A 23,707-nucleotide genomic window follows, 5' to 3' on the forward strand; every position below is an offset into this window, starting at 1 on the left:
ATTTCGGGCCTTATATTAGAGAGTATAATTAATGATAAACACATGTTTCATTCAATGACTTTCAAAACAGACCTAGAAAACCATATCTTGAACTTGGACACTAGCTGAGAATCAGTCATAAATTTATAAAAATTACTTAGTTGACATTGCAGTAACTTTGTATTGCGTCAAACACACAAATGTTCTGAAAAATTAAAAACCTATCTTACGTTATAACAAATGCCATAAACGACTAAGTGAAAATCTTAAAGGTAAAACCCAGACCTTCCCCAACGTTTATGCTCCAGCGACATCTAATTGAATTTGGGGGGAAAAATATCAACGCATCAGCGGAGCGATCATGGCCAAAATCGTCTATAAAAACTGAATGTGGGGAGGCTTGGTGGGTCAGTCTAATCTAGGAATTCTAAGAGCACACATTCCGATGTCGGCTCTTGGTACAAATGATACAAAGTCTGCAAGCTATTTGTACCCATTTGCGGATCTGGCGGATGAGCGGACGCGGGATTGGCCGCTGGTGGAGTCCCCATGGAATGTGCCCCTACTGCTCGCTCTCTATTTGCTGATGGTGCGGTATGGACCGAAGTGGGCAACCAGGTGAGGTCAAGGGGTTATTCATCCATCGAGACAGAGATTATATAAAGACCCACTGGTTACAGGTACAAGCCGTTGCAGCTCCGAGTGCCCATGTTCTTGCACAGTTTAGCCATGGTCCTCCTGAATGCCCACATCTGCATGGAGCTCTTAACGGCTTCAAGGGCCCTCAACTATAGCTTTAAGTGTCAGCCGTGTCGGGTGAGCTATAATCCAAATGAAATCCGGGTAAGTTTGAGCTCTAAAATCATAGAGTTTGCAATAAAATCGATGTCTTTATCAATCAGATAGCTGCGGCCTTTTGGTGGTTCTATATTTCAAAAATACTGGAATTCGCCGACACTGCCTTCTTTATCCTGCGCCATAAGTGGACGCAGCTGAGCTTCCTGCATGTGTACCATCATAGTACCATGTTCGCATTCTGCTGGATATTGATCAAGTGGATACCAACGGGTTCAAGTGAGTCCCTGTTTTTAAATACGCGTATTTTCCAGAAAAAAATCCTTTTTTTTCCGTGCAGTTTATGTGCCAACCATGATAAACTCCTTCGTGCACGTCATAATGTATAGTTATTATGCGTTGAGTGTGCTGGGTCCTCGCGTCCAGAAGTTTCTGTGGTGGAAGCGTTACCTAACTGGCCTCCAGTTGCTGCAGTTCATCATCCTCCTGCTCTGGGCCTCACAGATGGTTATACAGAGCTGCGAATTCGGAACCTGGATAAGCTTAATTGGTGCCGCCTACATGGTGCCATTCCTCTTTATGTTCGGAAAATTCTATGTCCAAAAATACAAAGTGTCAACAGTGGCCAAAAAAGCCACGTAAACGAAATAATTATTCCTAACACCAGATGTCTTTCTTCGTCGATTGTCATGTGTGAATTGTTATTACAAAGATAACACTGTATTTAAAGTATTTCAGTTCATATCATTAAAAGACGAAGAAAGACTTTAGTGTGCAAAAATGAACAAATGTTTAAGATTTTATGAAAATACGATTTGTTTATAGCTTCAACGTGACACTTTCAGTGGTTATAGCATTGTATATAAAAGTATTATCGATTGGCTTGTATTGTTTGGTAACAATCTTGATCACCTCTTGGGCAGCACAACCACCTGCAAAGCGATGACAAAAGTATATATATATCTCATTATCCTTAAGATGGGAAATTTACTGACCTATGAAAGCGGACACTGCATGCAGCTCGGCTCCGCCGTAGCGACAAATCTCGTGCAGCACATCGTCGCTGATGCTGGCATGCATGCCCAGATCGCTGAGCATCTTGGCGGCAATGCTCTTCAGGCGTCCGATGTCCTGCTCCACGGTGCACTCGCCGGGAATGTGGCCACACTCGCTGAGGAAACGCTCGTAGGCGCGCAGCGCAAAGTTGTAGGCCGTGAGGTTGCCCTGCAGCTCGTTGTCCTCAACTGTTAATGAAATTAAGTTTTCATAATGATATTTTACGAATTGCAAAGAATTCCCACCTAATGGCAGCAGGCGACTGCTCTTCTCGTATTCCTCAGCAATGCGAGTGCCTCTTAGGACCGCCAATCCGGCTGCTTCCCGGCAAATCAGACGCACACTCCTCTCATCGATGCTATCGGCGGGCAGGGCCAATTGCTTGAGGTACTCCTGGCACTTGTGGTACACCTGGTCGGCGTCCTGCAGCGCCTGTTGGCGGTAGATGTGCTGCAGGGCGATGTAGGAGTCCGTGTTGGCAGTCATATCCGGCAGAACGCCCGGCAGCGGCAGATGACCATCGTTTTCGTGTATTACAAAGTGCTTTAAGGCCTTGGCCATGATCCAGAAGACATTGCTCTGTGAATACAATAGAGATCTTTATGATATTTATAGGCACGTAGAGAGAAAGTGACAGGTACCTTCTTGTTAAGCTGGTCACAAGCATCATCCTCGAATATGTCTTTAAGACCTTTAGGAACCTGTCCCGCTCCAAATGCTGTATTGACCGCCTTGATGGCCTCCTCGTGGTTCTCCTCATCCGGCTTCATCTCCTCCCTGATGACCTCTCTCAACTGATTCTTCTCCTTATAATTGCGGGGAGTTCGAGCACCATCCGTCTGCTGTTTCTGCCAGACATTGAGGTATTTGTGGAGCACCAGCAGCCAGGGCACCTTGCTGGTCACCTCCGTGCCTTCGAGATGCTCCCGCAGAGCATCAAATGGATGCTCCAGACGCAGATCAAACTGTCTGTTATCTGGATGCGCCTCCACAATGCAGTGCTCTCGAATTTGCAGGCGTATGGTGCCCAGCATGCCCAGCGATCGGCAGTAGATCAGCGGCACATTGACTTCCCACAGTCGTTCGGCCAAAAGAAGCAAAGTTTGCTCGTTCAGGTTGGAGGCAATGACCAAATCAAAGCTGTCGAAGAAGTTTGGCCTATTTGCCAATATATAGTCGGCACTTTCCTCCACATAATCGCCATTAACATCAGGATTTAGCTCTTGAAGTAGTTGCATACAAGCAAAAGCTTTGGATTTTCCCAGATAGCTTTGATCCAGGAAGAAACTATTGAAGAAGATTGTATTAAATTGGGTTCGAGAGTAGTGGGGCTTTTACCGACTTGTTGCCCAGGTCCTCCTCCTTGACGGTGCTCCCATCGGCTACAGTGAAGCCTCCAATACCGGGCAGAACCAATCCTTTGGCTGTTTCACAGCCCACGGCCGTAACATTCACCAAACAAATAGTGGCCGCCTCCAAAAGCGTCTGTCCATGTTCACCCCACAGCCTAGGCAGTACAAATAAATGTAAAATAACTTTCTAAGTCTATTATACAGATCATACCTGATTTGTCTGTCATATTTCTTGCTTTTATCCGAAAGTTCCGGGGATTTGGGCGCTGGCGAGGACATTTTCCTGAGATTTGCATGCAAAAATGAGCCGGTTGCAAATAAATCACAATGACAGTGTTATAAAACGCTGGCAGTGAACTTTTATGATGCCCAGATTGTTTGTTGGGTGTATTGTTGAAAACACTTAAGGAAATTTAAACTCTTGCTTATTCAAAACATTTATTGACTATTACGTATTACTTTTCATTTAATTTTATTGCATTAGACTATATCTACATACAGGAAATCAGTCTTTACAAATAAATTGTATAAACAGTTGATAAATAATAAAATTAACGTCTGAGCAAATGAAAGTGTCGGGCTTATGACATTTTTGAATAACATTCCAGGGCTATTGTTCGGTGAATTTAAATTTAGATTTTGAATTAACTTAATAATACCGCAAAGTATTTGTTTGCTGGGCAGTGTGAGAAGCGCGCCCTTTCCAACACTGGTCCGATAATGAGCAGCTGTTTTTCGTGTAATTTCACAACAACATTTACGTCGCTGCGTTTCTTGCTGCATTTTTGCTAGTTTTAAATCGAATTTAAACTAAATACAGATCAATATTATCACGGAGAGAATGCCAGCCAAAAGAAGAACTGCAAATGCGGCGTCAACCAGCAAAAACGGCGATTCCCCATTAAGTCCGCGGGCAGACGATCCAGCGTACCAAGAAAAAAGAAAGAAAAACAATGAGGTAAGTGTTTCGCTTGTAAACAGAGAGCATATACACTTATAGATATTGGGAAACATGTTGCTCTGGGCCCCCAGAAGATACCCAAAAATAGCTGCAACTATATTGATTTATTATTATTCTCGGAATAGGCTGTACAGCGCACTCGTGAGAAGACCAAGAAATCGGCCGAGGAACGGAAAAAACGCATCGACGATTTACGAAAGGAGAACGCCGCTTTAAAAGTGAAGATAGAGCAGGGCGAAAAACATATATCCACTCTGAGGGATCTGATAATTCAGGGCGAGAAAACTGAGGACGGACACCGCATTATCCAAGAGATACTCGCTGGCCCGGATCCAGATGACAATGACTAACGAGGAGCTGCTCTTGATTTACTTTATAATATTTACCTACTTTTAAGCTGGATTAACAAAAATCTAACCATGTTAGTTTTAACTATTTAACGAAATCGGTGCAATCACTCGAATTCTATCACCATAAGTGTTTTACCTACTTATGACTAAAATTCCCATCCATTATTTTCAGTTTTGTCACAAAGTGTTAGTTATCAAAATGACAAATGCAAACTTGAAATTAATTGAAACTCACAAGAAAAAAAAAATGTTAAAATCTTAAAAATTACAATAAATAAAGAACTAACCTATTTTTATAAATGTATTTGATATCTGTATTAATTTTGATGTATGTACCAGAACAAATTATAGTTTATTTTACTTCTTTCTTCATGTATTACATTTAAACAAAATTTCTTATGATTTTGTCTTATTGTGTTATGGAATCACTATATTTAGTAAACATTTTCGTATTTTTGACATGAATCATGTGGTTTCACATATGCAGGGCGGAAGTAATTACTCAAAAACAAAATCTAAAATACTTTTGCTGTAGGATAAATTTCAGTCCCCAATGTTACAAATGATTAAATTGGTATTCTACAATAATACAAGTAAAATTTGCTTCAACATTTAACTACCTTTTAAGTAGAATTTCCCGGAAGCCACTTACTTACCGTCGTAAACGTCCAGCCTATCCATGTGCAGGCTGAAAACTTCGTCCATTTTTTGAGCTATTAAACTAGAACTAGCGTGAAAATCTCGTAGTGCCAATAAGTTTTAGGTGTCCCGTTAAGTCTTGCTCTCCTTGCTTCTGTTGTTGGCGCTGCTTCCGTCTCTCTGCCTCTTGCTCCTCTCCCACTTCATTGATTTATTGCACATTCATTTGGTGCGGTGCACAACTCGACAGAACGGCGATTTAACTTAGGTTTCGTGTCGAAATATGAGTTTTTATTGTGGGGTTTTTTTCGCGTTTAATAAATTGCCTTCTTCCGCTAATTAGCACACCCGCACCGCACAAACTGATTTCCGATCCGATTTAAATTTAAAGTTGCTCACATGGCACGAGGCGAAAACTGAAATGTGCTGCTAGTTTTTGGAGCGCTGACTTTGTTGTATTTGACTGATCCACCACTGAACGTTTATTTCCTTATTTTTTATTTATAATTTCACGTAACTTATTTTGGTTGTTTTGGTCTCTCGCTCGCTCTTTCGGTGTAAGGCCAAGGCTCGCTCAATTTCTCTCTCCGCGTCGGTGTTGTAAAGTGGTTGCATAGAAAAACAGCTGTTGACGTTGCCCATTAAAAACCGTTAAAAGCTACAATTTTTGTAAGCTTTTTTTTGGGAAAATTCTTTTGAAATCTATTAACACCGATTTTTTTACATTTTGTTATTCAAAAAACCATTTAAATATTTTGAAGCATTGTTACTGTGTATCAGTATTTAATTTAAGGCTTAATGATTTAAAATTAAGTTGGAAAAAAATTATTATACATTTAAAAAAAAATTATATAAATATATATATATATATATAATTTTCCAGCACTTAACCCTGTTTCAAGTTTTTAAATTATCGACTTGTTTTTCTATTCTAAAACTCGTCTTTATTTCTTTTCAAATCAAAATTTCCCAAAATGTAACTTTCATATACATAAATCGTACATACCTTTACAAATGGATAATCAGTTACTTTGACAACACAACATACTTTTAAATCCAAAAAAACCCAAAAAAAAAACACTTTGAATCACAGAAGTTTTATTTCCATATCATGCTATAAAATTTAGTTAGATTATAATGCTGTTGCCCTTAATGAACTTTCAGTCTGCTGAAGACATCGCCAATCCGAATGTCACGATTCTAAAACGCCAGATCGCGGAGGATGGCACTAAGACACAGGCACTGCTGCTCCAAGCGTTCCGTTTCGAGTTGTTCGATGACACCAATGCGTACCCGCTCCTCCAAGATCAACTCCATCGACAGCCTGGAGGCAGGAGTTCCTAAAGCAAGCCCAGGATCCCCTGGAAACCATGATCCCCCCATGAAACACAAAAAAACAAAAGGGTTCCTTTCATTTTTGTTTGGAAAACGATTCCGAAAGGTCAAGAATCAGGATCAGGTAAAAAGCAACCACTTATTTTTAGGGAAACAGGATATCAGGAAGCTAATCCGCTTGTACTGCAAGTGTGAGAACTTGTACAACCCAAAAAACGCATACTACGGCAACAAAGAGGTCGATGAGGATTGCTATTGCTATATGGCGAGGTCGTTTCCAGGAAAGACCAGCTCGGAACTGAGATCCTGTCTTGAGGAGCTGAGAAATCTCTTCGAGAAGGAGTATACTATTATCGAAAGGAGACGTCGGCAATTCGGAGAAGTTGTGACGCCTTCGATTCGCTACTACAAGGAGTTCCTTTTCTTGGTCCCTCATCTCCGCACTGACAAGGATTTTCTTGGCAGTGAACCCATCTTGCTGACGGCCGGAAAACTTTCTTCTACGGATCTGAAAAACCAAACGGTCGCTACCGAGATATTGTCTCATAAACTGAACAATTTTACAAGTTTTCCTTTAGCTGCGTTTCCCGGCCACCTGTCCATCTTCCACAAGAGCAAGAAAAGCAATACGAAAGAAGCACAAGATATTCAGAAGGTTGATCCAAAGAAAGCGGAGGTTACTGAGCAGAAAGATCAGGAGAACGACGAACTGGAGAAAGAATCAAAAAGTGAGCAAGAGGAGGATCAGAAGAATGAAAAATCTAGTGATCAGGAGCAGAAGGACATACAAAGAACCAGTGAGCAAGAGGATTTGGAAAAGGAAAAAATCAGCGAGCAAGAAGAGGATCAGCAGCAGCAGCAGGTGACCTTTCCACCTTCCTTGGAACATGAGTCCATAAATACCACCCAAAACAGATCCATTTCCAAGGTGTCCACACAATCTTCGTTCTATGCCAATGAGCGAGATCTGAAAACCACCGGGTTCAGTTGCTGCTGCCAAACAGAAAGATCGACAGAGGGTCAGGAACCTAGACCAGAGTCCTCCCAAAAGCACGTAGCCTGTCCCTGGCTACCGGAAAATACGCCTTGTGTGCCAAAATGTAAGGAAAGAGAAACCTGCTCCCGCCTATCGGAAAACTTGCCCCAAATACCCAAATGTCGGGAAATAGAACCTGAATCTAATCAAAAACCCGTTCCCTGCCCTTGGCAATCGGAAAAGTTGGGTTGTGTGCCCGGATGCCTGGTAGAAGCCCCCGAATCCTCTCCCCAACCACCTATCTCCGACGAAAATAAACTTTTTGATCAATCCGAAAAGGACCAACAATTGCGGATGCTTTGTGATATGATCCGTACCGAACTAGCCACTGCCCCAGAATTCATATACCAAGACGTCAAGTGGCGGATAATAGAGATTTTGAGGGAGGTTCACAAAAGGCAGTTGGCTACCCAGAAAACCAGGCTTCAGAATAGACCACGTCGACCAATGCCGCCCCAAAAACGCCCCTCTCGAGATTCGGAGAAATCGGATAAAAAGTCCCAGGAAAAAGGCATCTCGAGGATCTGCGACCATCTCAAGTGCAGTCACTGTCCCTACTGCTGCCGGCACAACAGCTGAACTGGAACCAAAACCAACACATTATTATCAGCAATAACCCTGACCCACTTAATATAGAGATAAGTCAGCTCGAGCTACATTACCACTTTCTCTCAGACGCATAAACAGTAACACATTGGAGCGCCATGGAGGTGGACGAACTGATCAGCAACTCTAAGCTGCTCAAACACTGGCCAAGTTTTCTTATTGGCCTGGCTCTGATTTGGATCCTCAAAGATGCTTTCTACAAATGGAATCGAGGACCCCAGAGATATACCCTGGAGAACCGAGAGGAAGACGAAGGTAAGCTTCTTTTTATACATTTCAAGTTTTAAACAACTGTTCTGTTGGAAAACTGTTCGAAACTGGTTTTTCGGACAAATATTAATTATAATTTTTTTAAAAATTACTACATTTTGCAGATGAAGATTTGGAAGATCTGGAAGATGAGCTGCAGAGACCCCAGAGATATACCCTGGAGAACCGAGAGGAAGACGAGGGTAAGCTACTTTTTATACATTTACAAAATTAATTGTATCATACCTTAAAACACTTTCGTGCTTTAATCAACTGTTCTGTTGGAAAAGTGGTCGAAAACCAAAGAAATTAAAATTATATTGGGTAAAGCCAATGTTATTACTTATACTTTAATTCCGGAGATTTGGAAAACCTATATTGACTTCTATAATATTCATATTGTAAAGCCTTAATTTATTATATAGTTTCTTCTGCCTTAAAGAACAAGCTGTTTTTCGAAAAAGTGATTAATTATACACATAATTTTTTAAATTTTATTAAAAATTACTACATTTTGCAGACGAAGATTTGGAAGATCTGGAGGATGAGCTACAGCCTGCTTTGGAGGAAAAGCCCCATGTGCCGTACGTGCCTGGCAAGAATCTCAATTCAAATGGTGCGGAACTCTTCTATGAACTTATGAGAGGGCGTCGTAGCATTCGCTCCTTTAAAAGCCATCCAAAACCAGATATCAGCATTATAGAGAACTGCATTCGGGCAGCGGGAACCGCTCCAAGTGGTGCTCATACAGAACCTTGGACATTCTGCGTCGTGGAGAACCCAAAAATAAAACAATCCATCAAAGAAATTGTGGAGCAGGAGGAGCTTATTAACTATAGCCAGCGAATGCATCCACAGTGGGTCACAGATCTTCGACCCCTGCAAACCAATCATGTTAAGGACTACCTCACAGATGCCCCGTACCTCATCCTGATCTTCAAGCAGATCTATGGGTCATCGGAGAACGGAAGGCGGAAGAGACACTATTACAACGAGATATCTACTTCGATTTCGGCTGGTATCCTTTTGGGCGCTCTTCAAGCTGCAGGACTTTCGTCCCTGGTCACAACTCCTTTGAACTGCGGCCCTGCCTTGAGATCCCTGCTCAAGCGTCCCATAAATGAAAAACTTCTAATCCTTCTGCCGGTGGGTTATCCAAAAGACGACTGCACAGTGCCAGATTTGAAAAGAAAGAATTTGTCGGACATAATGGTTACATTTTAGATATAATAACGATTTTGATCTTGACCTTAAATTAACAATAAAAACAAATAAATTGGTATTTATTCTGAAAAGTTGTCATTTTTAAGTTTTAAAATTCCAAGTCACAGATTTTCCGGAAAAAAATAAAATGGTTTTTGAATTTCTTGAGAGCCATGAAAAATAGTAAAAGCAGCTTTTAAAAGAAAGTTTCTTACTACAGATGATGGTTGTTTTTCTCTTTTAAGAATTCGAAATTGTTGACTTGCATCTGAAAACAGTGTTTTATTTATTGCCTTTTTTTCTTCTGATTACAACTTTAAAATCTGAAAATACAAAATCCTTTGCGTGCTTGTGGTCGGTTTGTGTTTTGCAATGAAATGTCAGCGAAACGTCGAATTAACAGAGATATGTTAGCGAAACGTCGAACTAACAGAAAGAGAAAGAGATGGATGGATAAACATCGATAGTCCCTGCCAAACATCGATATAACCGATATTTTGAAAAATCGATGTCATTGATGCTGACATCGAAGTTTCCCCACCACTATACAAAAGCAAAGGAAAAATTTCTGCGTGTGGTCGTGTTTTGTGTTCGAATCGAGAAATCCCAAAACGCCAGCCATCCGGTCTAAAACAACTAAATAAAAACATACCGTTGAATTGGCCGGATTCGGTTTAGGAACTTAGAGCACTGATCGAGTGGAAATTACAATCAAGGTGGACGTTGCTAATAAGTGTTCACGAATGAGAGCGCAAAGCAGATGGCGGAGAGCGTCCCGCGCTTCAGTGTGTGTGTGTGTGAACGAGTAGAAAGCGGCGGTAAAAACCTTTGCGTGTAACCCATAAAAAACGGCGGATTTTAATCTAAAAAGATATGTCTTATTGAAAAATACGTAAGAATTGATTTACGCAGGGAAATTAAAAAATCCCTGAATAACAAGAGCAACAGTCGCCAAGGAGCAGAATCGGCGGACGAAAACAAAAACGCTTTAAAACGCAGTCGCCGATACAGAAAGTGCCAGCGTGTGCGTGTGCATATGTGTACGTAGTAGTGGGTAAAGAGAACGGTGGAAAAAATAAAAACTGTGGAAGTGCAAAACGCGCGGCTGATAAAGATTGTGATAATCACACAGAATATAAAAGAAAAAAAAACAACCAAATTGGTTGAATAATATTTAAGCCAACGCCAGTGCTGCAAAAATCGGTCCGCATTATCATCGGAACGTTCAGTGTTGCACATCGCTGCCGCCCCACGCATAATCCAACACTTTCCCCTCCGCCCCCACACATACACGGATTTGGATTCCTACGTCTGCATTATTATATTGCGCTTATTTTCAGTCGCTAGGTGAGCCGAAGTCATATGTATTTATTTTGTTCCAAAACAAATTTCCCGATCCAATTGCCCGCTGGCAGCGGGAAAAGTGCTCCCGCCTGCGCTGAAACTGTACCATATTGTGGAAGAAGAAATGGGAATGGAAATGAACATGGGATGGGAATAGGTATGGGCAATGGCATGCGGAGGGTACGGTGAACATCGCCTAAGAGGAATGCAATAAGATAAACAACAGGGTTCAAAACAATAACAGCAGAACATCTATATGTTTTATACCTTAATCATGGTTCATAAAAAATCTGTAAAAATCTGGTTAAAGGGTTTTGAACACTATTCAAATTTTATTTGTTTTTCTGTTTATTTGAAAATAAATATAAACAGTATTTTTTTTTAATGTTGCCTTTTAAGTATAATTTGGTTACAAAAAACATAGGAACTCAGTAAAATTTAAGTTTTTTTTTTTGTTTTTTAAAGACTAAACTAGAAAGATTTTTTTTAATTGTAAGAAAAACAAATCTAAAATGATCAAAATAACCAAATTTTAATGTTGTGAACTTAAAAACTGCCAAATGCTAAAAAATAACTAGTTAAATAATTGAATTATGAGGGATGTTTCCTAGGGATGTCTCCTAGGAGGTATTTATACGGAAAAAAATGTATAGTCATTGGAACAACCAACAATAGCATAAGCTAACTAATGTAGTACTTTACTTTATGTACCTAAATAGCAAGGTGTCCTTTATTTTTATGTCAATAATCTAAAAACTATACAATTTTTTTTATTGTTTATCTGCTTTATGTTTAACTAAACCAAATGTCTTTTTACTTTCCAGATTAACGATGCGACACGATCAGTCACTTGACCTTTTAAGTTATTTTTGTTAGTTGTTGGATTATTTTTTGACTACGTAAGTTGTACGTAGAGTAGTATAAACCACTTGGGATCTAGAAGAGAAGAGTGGAAATCGCGAAGGAATTTACCATGAGTCGCCTGCAAAAGCAACAGTACGGGAGCTTGAGCGGCCCAAGTAAGTCGCGTCGCAAAAATCAGCAGAACGCCCACGAATTGGGGTCACCATCCGACGGGGATCATGATCAGGTGGTGCGAAATCATCTAAATGGCCATCTCGTGGTCAATGGCAATGGCAAAAAGCGGAAGAATAGTAAATCTGATATGTTGACCAATGGCAAAAAGTCCAAACCGAATCCAGAGGGTTCTGGTTCCGGGTCTGGAAAGTCCTTGGTCTATAACAATAATAATAATAACAACAACAGCATAAGTGCCACAAATGGGCAGTACAACAATAGCAGCAGTAAGATGACATCATCTTCTGGCAGGGATTACAATTATCGTGATACCATATCACCGCCCACACCTCCTTCACCACCATCCACACATGTGGCTGAGATAGTTTGCATTTCGGATGCGGAGAGCGACGAAGAAAGGGATCCGGATCGAGACTACTATGACCAGGATACGGAAGAAGAGGAACCAAACGGGACAGAAATCGAAAACTCGCACCCCAGCAAGTCGAAGATCAAGTCCAATAATGCTGCTGCAGCGGCGGCGGCAGCAGCAGCGGCAGCAGCAGCATCCATGGCCTCGTCTTCGGCCACGCCCTCCTACGCCATGCCCACCAGCAACAGTACGCCCCTGGATTTGGACAACGAGGCGCATCAACGGGACTTGGAGGCGGTCACCGATCTGCGATCCTATGGTGAGTCACTCAACCAGGGGGTTTCCCTTGATGACAGTAAAATAATAGCAAATGCGCTGCAAACACCAGTTAGATAACAAATGAAATGCCAAGATACATTTCCATTTCGGTACTCTATATATATATCTCATTTTTGTATTCCCATAAAATGTATTTAAGTTTACCCTTACTTGAGTCTTTATATATGTATGTTTTGTACCCATCATTTTTTTTCAAAACCGACAAAAAAAAGTGAACATCTTCTAAAAGTTGTATCTCTAGTTTAAAGTTCATATAGTTCAAATAGTGGTAGTTTCTTATCTTTTGATAATGTTTATTGAAACTTTTGCAATAGATTTGGTTAAAATTTCCGATATTGTGGTCATTTAATGTATTTTATTTTCTGAGCTCAGCACAAGCGTTTTACTTGGTTATTTACAAACCAACTATCAGTCCAACAGATAAATTTTCCAAATAAAAATCCGTGAATATTGAATGACTTAGTATGCCACAAGAAACTATGGTTATCAGACAAGTGGGCTAAAGTAATTGATTGACTTTAACAAGGGAATTCTCAAGGTTTGATAGAAAAGGAGGCGGAGAGTCTGGCAGTTGGTCAATGCCGAATGGAGTGCCGTCTCTGGCGTCCTTTGAAAAGTGGAGCACATGCATTCAACCTTGACACAATTACCCAGAAAACTCAACCCGGCTTTGTTCGTTCTTCGGGCCAAATCCAAAACTACTGACCTCCCCTAAAATCGCCCAACACACCCGCCTGCGTACTCACTTCTCACCACACTATATACATCAAGTAGACACAATATCCACCACCCAAAAGACTCAATTGATAACAGTGGAATGAAAACTAAATTTTGTGGCTGTATTTATTTGTTCGCTACGTGCAATGAAATGGAAATTTTCACACATTCATATAGAAGTAGTTCTCGTAAAAAGTAACAAAGGTTTTTTTAAAATGCCTTTTTCAAAATAGTCCCAGAAAGCAGTCGAACTTTAATAAGTAGTAATAATAATGAATAATACAACTCTTAATAAATATTGTGAGCATAAGTAATAAGTCATTAAAAACATTTAGGCTAAAAAGAGATGGTTATTTTAAATTGGGGAATTTTCAAAGTATGGCTTTGTTTCAAACCACTGTATGACTTTATACATCGCGAGGCAGTGACCATGTCCGTACTTACATTTGTATGAATGTGCATCGCTTTATGTGCGCGTTTGCTGTGTTCACAAATATGCTTGTTTGCATAAACGGTTGGTTGTTGTTTGTAGGCAATTTATTTACTTGAACTTGACAATGCAACTCGCCGAACATCTAGCATAGATATGTGTTAAGGTGGCGGAACGAGTTAGCCTCAGGGATAATTGCCTGCAAATTGATAGGTATGTTGTGTTTGTTGTTGCTTGGTGTTTAATTATCACAAGAACACTGTCACGGCAGCGGGCGGGTCCAGCCGTGTAATAATAAAAATACGAGAGATATTTAAATAATGATAATAAATTTGAAAATACCATTAAATGGTATTTCATGTATTGCTACAGATATAGTAACACAAATACGTTCCTTTAAGCCTTAAGATACGGAAAGCCAATTGTCAGTTTTATACAACATTTAAAGTCGCAGAAATACATGAAGTCAGTTAACAATTTCTTGTGGGACAATTTTCATTTGTGACTGATAGGCAGAAAAAAAACGAAAATATTTGTATCCATTCTCCACTTGTTGCGGTCTGTGATATTCATATTCTTTGCGTTCATTAAACTTTGCCTAGTCACAGCATATATATATTTTTCGTGCGGTTATTCGGTTTAAGAACCTGGCAAGAGTATATAATGCATATCAAGGCCAATTTGCTCAACGTCACATGCTTCCAAACAGGTCGGTGTTTAAATACATAAGAAAAAGTAACACTTGTTTTAAGTAAATGTTCCATTAATTAACTTATAAGAAATGTGAACCTTTAAAAATGGTTTTATAGCCTTAAAAACTATATACAAAACGATAACTTAAAGCAAATTATATCCATTATATAATTAATTTTAAATTGGAAGTAGATTTGACTTCATTACTTATGACATTTTTTAAAATTTTCGGTTAATTTTCATTTCATTTTAATTATATTTTAAAAAGCATCTTATAAGGAAGATATACATTCGAAATTTTGTATTCAAAAATTAGTAGAGAATTTACAGGTCTTATTGAATTCGACTTTATAATCTAAAAACCAAATTTAATCAATACTTGAGGATAATGGATTATAAGACTGCTATTCAAATACAACTATAAAGTGATATTTTTCTAATGGCCACTTTTGTGGCAAGCTTAAAGATTCCCAACGCCCTTTCAAGTGATTCCCCTCGTCGGGTAACAAATTTGTACACCATCTCTCCAGCTTTTTCTTGTTGAATCAATAATTTCGGCGAAAAGTTGCCTTCCATCATTTGCCACCCACTCAAAGGTTTTGGGTTCGTTGCACCCCTTCAAGAATTTCGACACGCGTCATATTGTGCGTTGCTGGTGTTTCGCGCAAATTACATTTACTTGCTGTTACCAAGTTGTATTTTCAAATAATACAACAGGTTCGACCGAGCAACTCGATTCCATTAACCCCTAACGAAGTTTGTGTCAATGTTTCTTGATTTCACAACAACTCGAAATTTTGATGGCTTCGTTGCACGAGGGTTGACTGCACGAGAAGATAGATTGTAATGTTGAAATAATGTTGAACTAAATGTTACAGACATTTTCTTCTGTTGCACTGAATTTGGCAGAATGTCCTTTGGAGTTCAAGGACAATTTCCCAAGCTGCTGCTGTGGCTAGGATTAATTTGTCAAAGTAACAGCCAAATTTCACATTTATAAACGTCACACTTTCAGACTTTTGGAATGGGATGAAGTTGGGTTTAAATGGGTTCGTCTGACTCACTACACAAAGCGTAGGATGAGTTTGACCACCCAAATTAGTCACTTGGGGACGTTTTATGTTATGGCAACCCAAATTGAATTACAGTGGTCACTGCGGATAAATAGGCCTTTCGATTTGGTTAAGTTTTTGATATAATTAAATTTAAGTGCCTATCAGGGTAATGCTCAAGGCTACAAAATAAAACTATTCCCATTTTTGCTGATTAGAAAGGTAAAGCTTTCAATCACGTCTGCTGACTGACTGAACTTAAGTTTACATAATAGCTTTCTATGCATTAAAATGATTAATTTACTTTTACTTATCAACATAAAAGGATATATTTTAAAGTAAGTTACTTTTTTGTTTGTGTTAAAATGATATATGTATAAGGTTTGGCTGCTTAAAGTTTAAGTACCTAATTGAGAGTTTATATATACATATATATTTTTTTTTTCAATATATATATATATAGATATTAATTTATCTAGTTACTTATAACGAAGTTTTTCTGTAGCTCCTGTAAATCCCTTTTATTTTGTCTGAGCCCTGTAATAATCGTAAACTGTGCAATCCCGTGGCGAGACATTCGGGCCAATGAACCGTTATGCCCTATGGCATATGCCTTCTAAGGAGCCTGAAATATTTGTCTATGTACAGAAAATCTCTATTTTCCCTTAAGTGAGAAAAGTTCTTTGCCGTGTCCTTGAGCGTGTTTCTATATGAGCAGACTGTGGTCAACAAAGTTTCTGTTAAGCCAGCCACCCGATGGAATTTCCCATTAAAATGCCCATATAATCACGGATTGCAATTTCCACTTGCTTGCTTATGTCTCTAAAAGCGAAATCAAGTGTCCGACACGTGCTGCGGTGGCGATAAAAATAAAATGTGATAATTCGCCTCACATGTGTTAAGTAAAACAATGCAAACAACTATTTTTATCGCCCTCCAACAATATCTTACACATACTAATATGTATCACTTATTCTCGCATTCTCTTTTTTTTATCGTCTTTTCTCCCAGAGAGAAATGACTTGGTTTGCAGTGGTAAATTGATTAGTTTCAGTTGCAAATTTGTAAATATATTTTATGAATGTATTGATTACAGTGCTAATATGTACATATGTGTTTTTTTTCCTCCCTCGCAGTCAAATTGTACAGTGACGAGGCCGTCAGTCTGAACGATTTCAAAATAATACGGGTTCTTGGAACAGGGGGTAAGTAAAAGTTGTATGTGGTGTTTGTAATCAACAATTATTGACTTTTTTTTCCTTTCTTCCAACAGCCTACGGACGGGTTTTCCTCGTTCGCAAGCTGACAAGACACGATGCCGGAAAATTATATGCAATGAAAGTTCTCAATAAGATAACGGTAGTCCAGAAGCGTAAAACCGCCGAGCACACTAAAACGGAGCGCGTGGTAAGTGGTGGAATAATAAATAGGGTATTAACAATTTTACTATGAGAACTAAAGGTAATTCATCACAATATATTGGAATAGACTGTATTTATAATTAAGATTCTCTAGCTCAAACATCCTTATCGTGAATTCTACATTATACAAAGCCATTATCTTTATAACTTAACCTTTCTGTTGTGCAGATTAGAATACAGTCAAAAAATACAGATTTATTCTAAATATTAAAAATTCAATATAAAAAAAGGTTAAAGTTTAAAATAAATCGAACAAATTAGGCTTATGAAAAAAGGAAAACATGCAACATATTTATATTCACTTATACAATACCGATACAATACCTGTACTGTAAAACGATAAAGCCCTTTTAATCATTTTTCAGCCAGAACGACTGCAAAGTAAACGTGTTTAAAAGACCTTTTCTTTTGGGTAGCTCTTTTACTTTTTTTTCCCGTTACCTTTTACCGCTGCGTGATGTTTTTGCAATCACACCGCTTTCAAACCTCTTTTACTTTGGATTCCTCTTCACTTTAATGACGGACAATAAAGTGCAGCTTATTGAAATTAAACCCGTCGAGCGATTTGACAACCTTCAAAGTCGCACGTACAGTTTCCAGTAGCGAATCGGTAAAAAGCAGAAGACAGTAAATGGGAAAGCATAAAGGGGCAGAGTGGGAGAAGAGAGGAAGAGAAATGTTCTTGTGACCCACATAGGGACTTGTTCTTGGTGCACCGGCAAAAAGCAAAGTCAAAAGAGAGGATATTTACATGTCTACACCGAAAAAAAAAAACAAATCGAATTAGGGTCCCCTCCATTTCATTTTGATATATAGTTAATGAAAAATCAGGAGAAAGTATACAGAGACTGGCAGGTTTATTTTTTCACTTTTATAAATAATATTTTTATATTAAACTTTATGTTTAAATGATCAATAAAGATTCAAAATTTTGTACCTATCAATTTGAACTTTCAAGTAATATGTCTGAAATCATTAAATTATTTTTTTTCTGTGTAGAGAGTCGCTAGAACTGAAGAGAGCTTCCTGCTCAGATCAATAGTGGATGTTGTTGGAGCTCCCTATTGCAACCGGTTTTTCGTCTTTTTTTTCTCTCTCCGTCAACGAGAGTCGTAGTAAATCAATGAAAACAGAAAAGAAAATGGGAGAAACAACAAAATGCGTTAAATAACTGCAAACAGGTGTAGGTGCAATAGCGGCAGATAACTTAAACAAATTTACAATTGGGCGCTATGCATTTAAGTTGTTTTCATGCGCTATTTTCGTGACACTCTGTTACCATTTCCTCCCCCTCCTCCTTCCACTTGACTTTTGAAGGTACAATACCTGTGCCACTAACCCAGTTATCAAACATCGCCGGCTATCTGCGATTCGACAAGTCTATAATTCGCTTCGCGGTGGCTAAAATAGAAAGGAATAAACAGTGGCGGTTAAACAAATGGAACTTTGCAGAGTGAAATATAGTTAAATCTCTAGACAAAGGACTCACTCTAGCGCTTGGTGAATAAAACATATTGAAACAATTTATTTATATAAATTTGAAGAAAACTATGAAAGTTTGTTTCAAGTCTTTCCATTCTTATATAAATACATTTTTTATTGGTCTTCAAATAAATAATTTAAGGAAAGAAACTAAAGCCTTAAAATTACGTTAATCAATGCTCTTAAAAAAAAAAAAATTTCCATAAAATATTGTTCTAACAAGTGAGTAAAAAAACTTGCAGGCTTTTCAAACATTTTAAGTACTGTTCCTCTGCCCGCAGCTGTATAAGCAAACCAACGAAATATGTGAAAGTTTTTATCTGAACGAAAAGAGCGAAAGACATTCATTTTATTCATTTATTTTCAAAGTACTTGATTTCACTTTTTCTCTTGTATTTTTTTCTTACAACATTAACAACTAATATAAGTGCACTAAATGCAAAGGTAAAAAAAACAACTCATATTTATGCATTCAAGCGGTAATTGCGTAAAAAAAAAACAAAAAAAAATCGAACTTTTGTGATAAGCGATGAAACGATGATAAGAGCCGATTATATTGGGTAGCACGAACTATCAATATGTTTAGGACACCAAAAGATATCGTTATAAATAAGAAATCAATGCCACTTCTTTAACTTAATTAAACAAATATTAAATATAGTTATTTAATTTAATTTCAGGTACTGGAGGCCGTTCAGCGCAGTCCCTTCCTCGTGAGTCTCCACTACGCGTTTCAATCCTCGTCGAAGCTATATCTGGTGCTAGGTAAGATGCTGCCTATAATTAATTTAAAGCAAAACTAATTAAAAGCCTTCAACTTTTAGACTTTGCTAATGGCGGAGAGTTGTTTACGCATCTTTACCATGCGGAGCACTTTGAGGAGTCTCGAGTTCGGGTGTACATAGCCGAGGTGGTGCTAGCCCTGGAGCAGCTGCATCAGCTGGGGATCATCTATCGGGACATTAAGCTGGAGAACATTCTGCTCGATGGCGAAGGGCACATTGTACTCTCCGATTTCGGACTGTCAAAAATACTTACGGCGGAGAATGAGTATAGAGCGCACAGTTTCTGCGGCACTCTGGAGTACATGGCACCGGAGATCATCCGGACGGGACCACCGGGGCACGATAGTGCTGTAGATTGGTGGTCGGTGGGTGTGCTCACCTTTGAGCTGCTTACCGGCGCCTCGCCATTCGCCACGTCCGATGGACAGAGTCAGCAGTCGGAAATCTCTCGACGGATTCAGAAGGAGCAGCCGGTGATTCCATCGTCATTCAGCGCCAATGCCCGAGACTTTGTGCTGAAGATGCTGGAGAAGAACCCTAAACGGCGGCTGGGTGGCAACCATCGGGACGCCAGTGAGATCAAGGAGCATCCCTTCTTCCACGGCATCAACTGGCAGGAGTTGCGGAACAAGCGCCGCAAGGCTCCCTACAAGCCCCCCCTCACCGGCGAGGACGATGTACAGAACTTTAGCAACGAGTTCACCGACCAAGTTCCCGAAGATCCCGAGTGCGATGCGCCGCCCAGTCGGATTCGTCTCTTCCGTGGCTACACCTACGTAGCTCCGGAGCATTTAGAGCAGATGCGACGGGATAACCACTGTCAGATCCAATACTGCAATCCAGGACTATTGGTGGGATAAGTTTGCAATACCAATTGAGAGCCATGACTAATAACTTGATCCTGTCATTGCAGAATATACCCTCGCGACCGGATGACCTTGAATTGGGCACCCGTACCGTCAGCGGCGCCTATGGTACTTGCCACTTTGTGGTGGACAGCTCCTCGGAGATGGTCTTTATGGCCAAGGTCATACCGCTGTCCAAGTTCCGTCCCTCCGAGGTGGACGCACTAATCTCGTGTGCCCTGGACACAAACAGTCACAAGAACATCGTTAGTTACCACGGAACGTTTAGGGACAAGTGCGAGACTTGGATCATCATGGAGTACCTGTGTGGCGAGGAGTTGACCGCATCCCTCCGTATGGATGAGCACTCGTGTCGGGAGATCTTTCTGCAACTGGTGATGGCTGTGCGCCACATCCACTCCAAGCACTTTATACACGGTGACCTGAAGCCGGAGAACGTCATGTTCGAAAGCCGGGAGGATAAGAACGTCAAACTGGTCGATTTTGGCAATGCCTGGTAAGACAATCGACTATAGGGTTTTATTTTTTCTTACTGATCTCATCTGTTTTCTCCACCGACAGCTACAACAATCGTTTCCAGAGCTGGAAGGACAAGCCACGCTACACGCTGGACTATGCTGCTCCCGAAATGCTTGCGGACGCGAATCTCGTTACTTATTCGCCAGCGGTGGATATCTATGGACTTGGGGCCACTCTCTACACCATGCTGGTGGGTCATCAGCCGTACAGGCAGAACTTGGACGATGTGGACCACTCCGCCAGTGCCCACCACGAGCTACGCAAGCGAATGCGCCGGGAGACGTTCAATCAGCGCTCCAAGCGCTGGGAGAATGCAAGTCCATCGTTCCGGCATTTGGTGGGCTGGTGCCTGCAGCGAAATCCGGCCGATCGACCTACATTGGCAGACATTCTAGAGAGCGAGTGGCTGCAGTACGGCGGCAACGATCCGGATGTGGACATCATTGTGCCGCCAGAGCAGCAGGTGGTGGTAGACCTAAGTGAGGACACAATGGAGCAGCCGTCGTCAGGTATGTTAGCCGAGCAGGAGCAGCCCGAATCCACGCTCGACAAGTCAGCGGAGGATGAGGGCATCACTCTGCTAATGGATGAGACTGTGCCGGCCAGCGAATCTAAAACCAATGCAGCCACCTTAACTGCGGCAGTTGCTCCTCCGTTCGACGACGAAGACTTGGTAGTCCACGAACGATTTGACCCGGTCTTTGAGTGTCCGACAGACTTCTACGGCTTCGACGAGGATTTGCCGCCTCTGCCACTTCCCGCGGAGTACTACGTCGAATTGCCTCTGCCGCAGGAGGATCAGGAACAAATGCCACCGCCTCCAGCTCCGGCTCCAGTTGAATCAATACAGGCCATTCGACGGCCCAGAACGCGCCAGCAGCGTCGCACGGAGAGCCAGCTGCTACATCCCATCACCACCGCCCCTCCGGAGGACAGCAAGGCGTCCTTGCGGCTGCTGATGCAGCAGCTGCCGCCTCCTGCGGACGTCGAGGTGACCCGCATCCCGAAGAGAACCCAACGCGTCGTACGCACATTACCCCCGTCCTTCGGAACCACTAAGCAGAGAGAGGAGAATTTCAATGGTTTTAGCAAGACTGCGAATTCGTGGCGTAAGTCGAGGGCCAGCTGGCGACACTTCTGTCTGCTCATCAACGGAGTGCAGCAGGTGCTCAAAAATAGGTTCAAGAAGAAACGCCGCGTCTACTGCCTGCCCAACATTAAGTTGGAAAAGCTTGACTTTGCTTACGAAAAGCCGCTGACTTTCCCGCGGCCCAAGCAATCGCAACTGAAGCGCGCCAAGCGGGAGCCCAAGGTGCCGCGACCGCCGACGCGAGTGCAACCGGAGAGGGCGCGGGCGCTGCGGCAGCGGTATGTGTTCCAATGACATGAGGATGACAACGACGACGATGACGACGTGCTGGAGGTGGTGGAAATCAAGAACGAGCCGCTGGACGAGAAGGAGGAGCAACTGCAAGCGGTGCTGCAGTGGGAGGGCGACTTCAGACGGCCACGGATGTACAGCTGACGACAGACATTGACCCAATGGCCCTACCAGGACAACGACGACCACACCCCGGGCAAAACTGTGGGCAAAGACCCCTTGGGGTTCTGCACCCAACAACAAACCCACTAACAACAACCCTCTTAAACAATCGAGAGCATGAGTGGAAGGATCCGCAAGATGCACCAAAGATCCTGTCAATAATTATTTTCAAGTTTGTTATGCATTAGTCTAAGTTGAGATAACTCATTTTGCTAACCCCATTTTCGACCACACGAAAAACGGAAACCAACTTAACACATAAGTATAAAAGGAGGGGAGACCGCAACGTCCTTATAAGTGTTTTATATATGCGATTTGTTGTGCTAGTTAATTATTTCAATAGCCTAAATGTAAAAAGTCAGACACAAGAAACGGAAACTATACAAAGGCAACATTTTGCATGGATCTTAGAGCGGTAAAGACATTGAAACGAAACGATTACAGATACCGACAACAGAACACAATCACTAATATCATTATTACGATTTGCAATTAGTTTAGTGCAAAATTATGTTTAAGCCAGACTTTGAAGAAGAAATACAAGCCCCCATATACACAAACATTTGCTTTAAGTTGTGCTCTATACTAAGTTATATTTTTTATTCCTAACGCTGCATTCTCAGCACTACCCAACAACTAACTCAAAATCCCGCCCAGTATATATTGCCGTCTGCAATCGGGATAAGCTAACCAACCCATTTGATCCCGATTGAACATGGCAATGTTTCCTAACTACGTTAAAATCATTTCAGTTAAACCTAAAGGGAAAAAGAAGCAACGCCCGAAGAACCATTTTCACATGAAACTGCGAAGTTATTTTTCGAGGCCGAGCCAAAAATGTGTTTTTTGCACACGAAAATTATCAAGAAACAAAAATAGTCGTAGAGTTGTTAAGGGAAAACCAATATATTTGTTTTGTTAAGTATTTTTGATTGTTTAAATTTGCCGCATAACCTGTAACTAAGTTAGTTAAATCAATGGAAACCGATGAAATCTAAATAAACTTTAAAAAAATTACATTATTGTAAACTCTCTTGATTTGTATATTTTTTTGTGTATTTATTTTAATGCTTTTAATGCAGCCACATAAACCCCTCCGCTGACAAAAACAAAATAACAAAACCAATTCACATATCGAACTGTGTAAACTTGCCATAGCGTCGATTGAAAAGGATATTAAAAATCATGGTGTAAATTTTAGTATAAAACAAATAACATTTATATTAAAGTTGCCTTTTAACAAGTTGCCTTAGAACACACACAAATGTAAAACCCAAAAAAAAATAAGAGAAAACTCCAAGAAGTCGCAATACGAAAAGTTAAACAAACCCTACATTTTATAAGCAAATCGTAACCCGATTAAGGGACAGTTTGGCATGAATTTTTATAGGCGCGCTAATTGGCAATTCGTCGTAGTTTAAGATCACTAGAGCTATTCTAGACCATAGGCTCTACCCAATCTACCTACAGAGGAGGCAACAACCAATAAGCAACAACCAAGGGGGACAACTAGTTAAATGTAAGAATAAAGCAATCAAATCGTATTGAACTCGATTTTTATAGTT

General features: G+C 40.6%; 6 protein-coding genes across 6 annotated transcripts; 4 read left to right on the forward strand and 2 right to left on the reverse strand.

Moving 5' to 3' along the window:
- Positions 1 to 320: 320 nt before the first annotated feature.
- On the forward strand, positions 321 to 1,559 carry LOC108150323 (elongation of very long chain fatty acids protein 4). The gene is made up of 4 exons (XM_017278444.2): positions 321 to 597; positions 660 to 822; positions 882 to 1,053; positions 1,115 to 1,559. The coding sequence occupies exons 1-4, from the start codon at positions 368 to 370 to the stop codon at positions 1,414 to 1,416; spliced, it is 867 nt and encodes a 288-aa protein (XP_017133933.1). The 5' UTR covers positions 321 to 367; the 3' UTR covers positions 1,417 to 1,559.
- Positions 1,560 to 1,572: 13 nt separating this feature from the next.
- LOC108150322 (nedd8-activating enzyme E1 regulatory subunit) lies at positions 1,573 to 3,526 on the reverse strand. Its single transcript, XM_017278443.2, has 6 exons — positions 3,394 to 3,526; positions 3,173 to 3,337; positions 2,472 to 3,117; positions 2,076 to 2,409; positions 1,770 to 2,018; positions 1,573 to 1,706 (listed from the first exon to the last, which is right to left on the reverse strand). Exons 1-6 carry the CDS (start codon positions 3,459 to 3,461, stop codon positions 1,594 to 1,596), a joined length of 1,575 nt encoding a protein of 524 aa, XP_017133932.1. The 5' UTR covers positions 3,462 to 3,526; the 3' UTR covers positions 1,573 to 1,593.
- A 111-nt stretch (positions 3,527 to 3,637) lies between these two features.
- On the reverse strand, positions 3,638 to 5,690 carry LOC108150325. The gene is made up of 2 exons (XM_017278446.2): positions 5,150 to 5,690; positions 3,638 to 4,042 (listed from the first exon to the last, which is right to left on the reverse strand). Exons 1-2 carry the CDS (start codon positions 5,196 to 5,198, stop codon positions 3,993 to 3,995), a joined length of 99 nt encoding a protein of 32 aa, XP_017133935.1. The 5' UTR covers positions 5,199 to 5,690; the 3' UTR covers positions 3,638 to 3,992.
- On the forward strand, positions 3,957 to 4,958 carry LOC108150324 (CCAAT/enhancer-binding protein 2). The gene is made up of 2 exons (XM_017278445.2): positions 3,957 to 4,140; positions 4,269 to 4,958. Exons 1-2 carry the CDS (start codon positions 4,024 to 4,026, stop codon positions 4,491 to 4,493), a joined length of 342 nt encoding a protein of 113 aa, XP_017133934.1. The 5' UTR covers positions 3,957 to 4,023; the 3' UTR covers positions 4,494 to 4,958.
- Positions 5,691 to 6,150: 460 nt separating the features above from the next.
- Positions 6,151 to 9,644, forward strand: LOC108150113. The gene is made up of 4 exons (XM_041708527.1): positions 6,151 to 8,079; positions 8,187 to 8,364; positions 8,484 to 8,561; positions 8,879 to 9,644. The coding sequence occupies exons 1-4, from the start codon at positions 6,355 to 6,357 to the stop codon at positions 9,580 to 9,582; spliced, it is 2,685 nt and encodes an 894-aa protein (XP_041564461.1). The 5' UTR covers positions 6,151 to 6,354; the 3' UTR covers positions 9,583 to 9,644.
- Positions 9,645 to 10,095: 451 nt separating this feature from the next.
- On the forward strand, positions 10,096 to 23,159 carry LOC108150221 (chromosomal serine/threonine-protein kinase JIL-1). Its single transcript, XM_017278264.2, has 8 exons — positions 10,096 to 10,908; positions 11,730 to 12,614; positions 16,663 to 16,731; positions 16,800 to 16,933; positions 19,110 to 19,194; positions 19,254 to 20,065; positions 20,128 to 20,576; positions 20,642 to 23,159. The coding sequence occupies exons 2-8, from the start codon at positions 11,879 to 11,881 to the stop codon at positions 21,981 to 21,983; spliced, it is 3,627 nt and encodes a 1,208-aa protein (XP_017133753.1). The 5' UTR covers positions 10,096 to 10,908; positions 11,730 to 11,878; the 3' UTR covers positions 21,984 to 23,159.
- Positions 23,160 to 23,707: the final 548 nt, after the last annotated feature.

This window comes from Drosophila elegans, unplaced genomic scaffold (assembly GCF_018152505.1).
Source record: "Drosophila elegans isolate 14027-0461.03 unplaced genomic scaffold, ASM1815250v1 contig_208, whole genome shotgun sequence".
In the NCBI taxonomy this organism is placed as follows: Eukaryota; Metazoa; Arthropoda; class Insecta; order Diptera; family Drosophilidae; genus Drosophila; species Drosophila elegans.